Raw genomic sequence first — 7,277 nt, forward strand, 5'->3', positions numbered from 1 at the left:
AAGCAATATATGTCAATATAACAGAATGGTTGGAAAACAGTGACATTTAAGCATATGCACAATACAACCAAAATCTAGAAAAGACGAGAGAACTTTTTGAAAACTGGAATCTGGTCCCATCATGCAGTCCACCCTTACTAAAATATCATGTAGAATATTCCTGAGCGACAGTTATTAACTTCTGAATCTATTCAATTGTGGAATTTGAATTGAAATGCTTACATTTTAGTCAAACTTAGTGATTCATGCATCATTTTCCAAAGTTAATCTCGTGGCAATTGTCTTTGGCATACATGTGAAACTTGAAGGAATCTCGGAACACATTTTCCCATTGCAACTATTCAGTTGTAGAATTAAGTCATTGGAGAGATTCTCACGTGGCCATATTTGAATTCATTGAACATCTCCTAACTTCCATGGAGATTCTCCGCCATGCACGGACTCCTAGAAATCTTTGTGTTTGAACATTCCAAATTGGAGAGCGAATTTTAGCGGACAAGTTTCTTTCCCGAAAACTCTGCTAAAACTTTCTACTGGAATACCATGCTGAGAGCAAGGATTCTACCATCTGGGTTGGGTTCAAGTCAGATTGTAACATCTTTCAGAAATTCGAAACCATGCGATTTTTGCAGATTTCATGTGGGTTCTCTTTCAAATCATCTGCCATCAACTCCTTTGGACAGCAGGAAACAGAAATGTTCTCCATTGCTTAATAAAAATGGCATGCTACACAATGCAGCAAAAAAGCACATCTCAACGAGAGTTATATCAAATGCCATGGCTTTGGAGATTGGCATGGAGGAAAAAGATTCTAAAGGAGGTTTTGGGGTTTCAGGGGAGTTCTTGACCGCAGTGGGATTAATAATGGGCACCGCAGTTGGGCCAGGGATATTGGGTTTGCCTGCAGCAACATTAAATGCTGGTACCCTGCCATCAACTGTGACCATTTTAGGGTCATGGGTGTATGTTATTTCATCCATCTTGCTTGTGGCAGAGCTTTCTTGTGCTGTCATGGAAGACAAAGGAGTGGATGAGGTGAGTTTTACTGGCTTAGCAATGCATACATTGGGAGACAATGTGGGAATTCTTGTGGCGGTGGTTTATGCAATTTTGAACTACGCTCTATTGGTTGCTTGCATTGCTGGTCTAGGTTCTATTGTTCAGACATGGATGCCCTTTTTGTCAACTTTTGTGGCTTGTGCTGTTTTACCTGTTATAGTTGGGGGGGTTATAGGGTTAGCATCTTTCAAGGCAATCGATTGTGTGAATAGGGTTTTGTGCGCTCTTATGATCACATCTATTTCCGCACTAGTAGGAGTTGGGGTTTTTGTAAAGAGACATTGTATATTTGATTCATTGAGTCATGCTGTATGGGCACCGGATGTTCTTTTGCCTGCTATCCCCCTAACCGTGCTTACGCTAGGGTTTCATGTCATAACTCCTTTTATATGCAAGGTTGTAGGGAGAAAACCTAGGGATGCCCGTAAGGCTATCACCTGCGGCGGTGCTGTGCCTCTTGCAATGGTGTTAGCATGGAATGCAGTTATTTTAGGCCTTGCTCAGTCAAGCACCCATTCTAGTACATTGGATCCAATAAAACTTTTGTTGTCTCTGAATTCCTCTGCTGTACCTGCAGTTCAATTATTTGCCTTTTCAGCCCTTGGAACAACCCTTATTGGCTATGCCCTAAGTTTTCCTAAACAGTTGTATGATACCATATGCTTGATCAATATAGTTGCCCGAAAGCATTTTAACACATATTTGGGGAACTTTCCCAACAAAATGGAAGCTGAAAACATAATGAGAAGTTACAATGGAGATGAAAAGGTTGCACAAAGAGCCAATGGGACTGGCAGAGAGGCTAGCTTTGATGACCTACTGGAAGCTCTTGAACCTGGTAGAATGGGTTTCCCTAGAGGGCAAGAAATAGCCTTGAAAGATTCTTCTAGTAGTGGCTATGGAATAAAAGTATCTGCTCATAACGAGCTGAGGTGCACCCAAAATGATGGAAATGTACTGAACAAACTTATATATGGAGAGGACAAGAAGTTTTCTAGGCATTCCTTTGGTAAGAACCTGAGAAAGAGGTTAACAGTAACACACAGTGGCAGCATTGGAAGCAAAAATGAGAGCATGTCTACTGAAACAGAGAGCTTGTCAAGTTTCGATCTTTCAAAATCAGGAGAAGCCTTGATGTTATGCATTGTTCTAGGCCCTCCCATACTTATTTCAACCTTTTTTCCTAAAGCTTTTGGGGCAGCACTTGATTTTGCAGGGGTATATGCCAACTGTTTCTTATTTGGCATCTTACCTCCATTGATGGCATGGGTCTATCGCTACAACAACGTGAGAAGGTATGTTCTGAACCACTTTATGTATTTATGAATATGGCTTGATAAACATTCTTGAAATGGATGATAGGAGTGTTATCACCTTCCTGTTGAAGTTAGCTGTAAGCTGCTTTCTAAGTTTTATCAAGTTCTGCTTCCCTTTTCATCACTGCCTTGGACTGCAAATCCAAGACACTATTCCTTATGCTTCTTTATCAATGATGTGTTGCAGAGAGTGATAAAGAAAAGGTTTTGGAGTCCCAGTTTGTCGTCTAAAACTGTAGGAATTCAGTACTTAATATAACTAGCTTAGAGACAACCAGATACTGAATCATCACAATTTTCTTTTAAATGCAGTTGTCATGTTCTTTTTTTTTTGTTAAAAATGAGAAAACTGACTCACTGCATAGAATAAGTTAAAATGCCTTCTCATTTTTTCACTATTCAATAGTTAAGCATACAACTATATGTTTCTATGAAGATAATGGATAAGATTCATGTATTACATGGAATCCAATTTTTAGCCTTTGTAATATATCCCTGTGTGCCCTTCTGCTGACTTGGCATCGTTCTCATGTATCAAATTTTATGTTTGTGATTGAAAGCCGCAATATTAATAAAAGAGATAAATTTTATTGCCATTAAAATCTGTATGCTAATGGAAAATTATCAACCATTCAACATTCTCTTTCTTGTTCAAAAAGAGGAGGCTTTCAATAGTTTCTTGTCCTTCAAATCATGTATCCTTGATTTAACAGGGTAAAGATGCAAGTGGCTCAACTCATACTTACCAGAATGGTCTAAGATCAGGATCCAGAATAATGGTAATATGGAGAATTTTTTTCTTAACATTCAGGTTGGTGTTGTGGGAAAAACCAAAGCTTTCAGTAGATTTTGGGCTCAGGTTTCAATTGCTTATTGAAAGGATTTGAGATATCAATTACTTGGGCTGATCTTGGAAAATTTTGTCCACATTGTGGAAACTGAAACTGATCATGCATCCTCAAGCCATTTCCAGAAAAATCTATCCCAGACACTAAGAAAAAGTGCATCCAACATTTTTGCTATGAAGAAAAAATAGTCCAACTTATGAAAGAAAAACAATACTAATAAAATATTTAAAGTTCAAACTATAAAATTTATTTCTGAATTTGATTGTGTATGTTTTTTATGCTTAAAAAACCTACACAATCAAATTCCCAAACAAATTTTACATTTCAAATGGGTTGTAAAAATCTGATAATGTTAATAATATACCTGATTTCACTGGAGAAAACCTTTACAGGCGAAAAACCCAGTGCAATCACCTTCCCCTCTTATTACATCAATTAAACTGTTTACAAATCAATACCATACATAAAAATTCTGCTTTATATTAATTCATAGCCCAGCATATATAGGCACATCAATTGTAAGTTTCTAGGTGGTTTTACAATACTATAAATTCCAAAACCATGGACCAATAAAGGCACAAATTAGACCGCCCATCCAGTCCTGGGTGTAAATCATGAAAGCTATGCCAACAGACTTAGCCAGTAGAATTATGTTTGATTAATTGTGCTTGGTCTGGCCTTTAAAATTGTCCAAAATTCATTGTCTTGTTAAAGATTGAATATGGTCAACAGTTTTTTATAACAATAATTTAATATAACGGCAATAATGTGACGTGATTAAGAATATATTCTGCGTATAGGGGACATCTAATAAACTTGAATTGAAAATTGCCCCTATTTAATCTCTATCAAAGTCTATTTATGCATTTACTATAAAGCCTGTTACCATGCTGTTCAGTCAAGGAATTCCCACATGTTCTCAATTATTTTTTGGTTTCCAATTGAAGCCTAGACCTTGTTAATATTTGGTTTTCAATCAATAGTTTAGCTTGAAACTGGGCTCAATATTAAACGTCCTATGTTGAAAGTATGCAATAGTGCAGGGATGATTCATAAGTTGTCTCAAATGGACATGGAACCAAATTCCAGATATTTTACACCACAGAATTGCACTAGCGCCAAATTGTAGATATTTTAGCCAATCCAGTCCACACAATAGAAACAATACAACTCATGGAAGACAAAGGAACACAATTCTTCATTTCAATGAACATTGCTCAGACTTGAACTAAGTGTTAATATGCTGTGCAAAAGATGATGGCAATTGTTGCTGTAGGAAGTAGGCAGTAATTAACAACTAGATAAAAATCGCCAACATAGTTTCTTGAATATTTTGCCTTCTGGTACTATATTCACTTACAAACATTACCCTGTTCTTATAGATAACTATTCACATATGAATCAAGTTTTTGTTTTAATGTATTTTTAAAAATAAATCATGCATGATTACTAACAAAATAACTTCGACACTGCAGGGGAAAAGATATGGGCAAGAGAAGAGTTGTTCTAGTTCCTGGAGGAAAAGGATTACTGGCAGTGCTCTTTGCTATTGCAGTTTTCCTTGGATTCAGATTGCCAAGTTAGACCAACCTGTTACAGTGACATTGTTATTGAATTGTAAAATCAATTTGGAAAAATATGTAATCACATTTTTTCAAAATTGAGTTGATCAAATGTGAGCATGGAGTACCATTACTGCCGAGGCTTTATAACCTATCCCACATAAAAGTTGATCGAATTGTAACATCTGTCATAATGAAAATTTGATTCCTCCTTGAGTCATTTCTATGCTCATTTTTATCAGCCCTCTTCCTTAAGTACTACTGTTTTCTTGACAACCACTCTAGTTTTTTCATGTTTGATCTCTAAAATTTTTAAACAAATGAATTTGATCACCTTTAAAGTAATATTGGACTTAAAATAGAATATCTCAAGTAGATATTTGCATACAAAAGATGATTACTGAATATTTCTTAGACTTAAGAATGGGAATATTCAGATTAAGAATGTTATGAAATAAATATTCAAAAATGTCTTCCAAACTTAATTCACAACAGCAAAAATCAGAGAACCATTTTAATTTTTTTTGGAGATTTTCAAAATGGCAGAGCTTAAAGTCTCCTTTCCAATCATTACAAAATATTTGGGCTGATACGAGGTAAAATACAAAGGATCCTCTTTAGTAAAAGAGAAATTTAATTAACTGAATGTCTAAAGATTGTTTGTTAGATTTGTTTAGTAAAATTGAAATTTAATCAAGTGAATGTTTAATGGTTGCTTTTCTGATAATTTCTTTTGTGTAACTTTACAATAAAGGAAAGGGATCACTGGTGACTGTAGTTAACTTTATATGTTTAATTGTAGTATCTTATGATATCGAATTTTGTGGACTTTTTTAGTTGTTTTCATTAGTTAATTTCTTTAAGCTAAGGTTTCAACTTCTGCATAATAACAATGTATTCTACGTGAGATGTTATGTGCATAAGGGTTCAAAGTGGTCCAAAAGTGTCGACAAATACAAGACCCTAATGTTGCTAAAGACGCTCATTGATTATCTAATAATTAATAAAAAATACTTAATTTCAAAATTAAAAGGTACCTTTTTGGAAGTGCTTAGGTGTATGGGTACATTCACTAGTTTAACTTTTGCATTGGGAAAGAGGGGCCACTAAGTCTCCCATGTCCCTTTTCGGCCTATTGTTGGCCATGTAAATGCCTTATCTTGGATGCATGTCCAAACATTCAATAACTCGAAAAAACAAAGCTTTCAAAGCATTTTAGGGTTTCCCACTTTCCTTGCGTTTCTCTAGAAAATTGGTTGCTTTGCAACCATTTGGGCCATGTTTTGCAACCGTTTGGGCTTTGCTCTACAACCTCTAGGCGACGTACCCATCAAGCATGCTTCATCTCTTATATGTACATTGATGAATTAAACAATGATCGTCTCAATGTCGTCCATTTCATTAAAATATTTTATGTTCGACATATATGATGGAGGGTTTTATTTTGTTGTTAAATCATATGATGGAGGGTTTTATTTTGTTGTTAAATGATTATCTGTATGCATAAAGGGTTGCATTAAAATCATGAAACCTACTTTGTTTGTGCATGATGCAGAGCCAAGGTGAAGGTGCTAACAAACTCTTATGACAATTTTGTCAAATACTTTGTAATGTGATGCAAAATGCACAATGCTCAATGCAACAATTGCAATTGTTGCCTTCTACTATGCAACCAATTTCCCAATGTTCTTCAAGTGGTTTAAGGGATTCTACTATGCCAACTTGATCAAAAGGAATCTCTCATAAATTTCCAAGTGTCCATTTCCATGGCAAACCCAAAATATTAATTAACTAGGCCTAGTAGCAAATTAGGCCTCCAAAGGCAAAATAAAATAAAATTTCTCGAGACTTCTTCAAACAAATCTTAGAACAAAATGGAGATTTGAGCACCCATTTGGCTCTACTTCAACATATCAAAATCTTAATGAGGGCTTCTTTGGACCAACACACCCTATGGGCTGACCAATTTTATGGCTAAAAATAGGTCATTTTTACTAAGGAACCCCTCTTGAAACTTGTCCCCCAACCTCAAAAACTTGAACAATATGTTTTTTGTTGTTGTCTCCAATTAGGGGAATCTCAACCCAATTTGATCCTACAGACTTTCTAACATCAAAAACCCCAAATTACTCCTAAATCTCTCACCAAAACTAGGGCTTCTTCAATATAGCTTCTTCCCAACACTCTTGCAACCTAATAAGGGTTGATTCACCTTCTCCTAGGCATGCTTGAACATATCCAATCATTATACCTTGCCCACCAATGACTAGAATTTCTATTGCAATACCCTAGCAACAAAATAGTGTTCCTTCAAACACCAAAACTTGTGGTGATCACCAACTTAATCAACACTTTCGGAAAAATTGTTGTTAGTTACACATTTCACATGTTAAACCATGATCATTCCATGAGGACTAGACTCTTACATCCATGGAATGATCATTGTTCTATGAAATAACTCAAAACTAGCTAGAAAATAAAGCAAATTCCTT

At 35.7% G+C, this 7,277-nt stretch overlaps 1 protein-coding gene across 1 annotated transcript; it reads left to right on the forward strand.

The window, feature by feature from the left end:
* The first annotated feature begins 397 nt into the window (after positions 1-397).
* On the forward strand, positions 398-5,009 carry LOC149535749 (uncharacterized). Its single transcript, XM_089805257.1, has 2 exons — positions 398-2,354; positions 4,699-5,009. The coding sequence occupies exons 1-2, from the start codon at positions 544-546 to the stop codon at positions 4,805-4,807; spliced, it is 1,920 nt and encodes a 639-aa protein (XP_089661383.1). The 5' UTR covers positions 398-543; the 3' UTR covers positions 4,808-5,009.
* Positions 5,010-7,277: the final 2,268 nt, after the last annotated feature.

The sequence above is a fragment of the Cupressus sempervirens genome, chromosome 10 (genome assembly GCF_028749045.1).
Source record: "Cupressus sempervirens isolate cs-2001-9-10 chromosome 10, ASM2874904v1, whole genome shotgun sequence".
In the NCBI taxonomy this organism is placed as follows: Eukaryota; Viridiplantae; Streptophyta; class Pinopsida; order Cupressales; family Cupressaceae; genus Cupressus; species Cupressus sempervirens.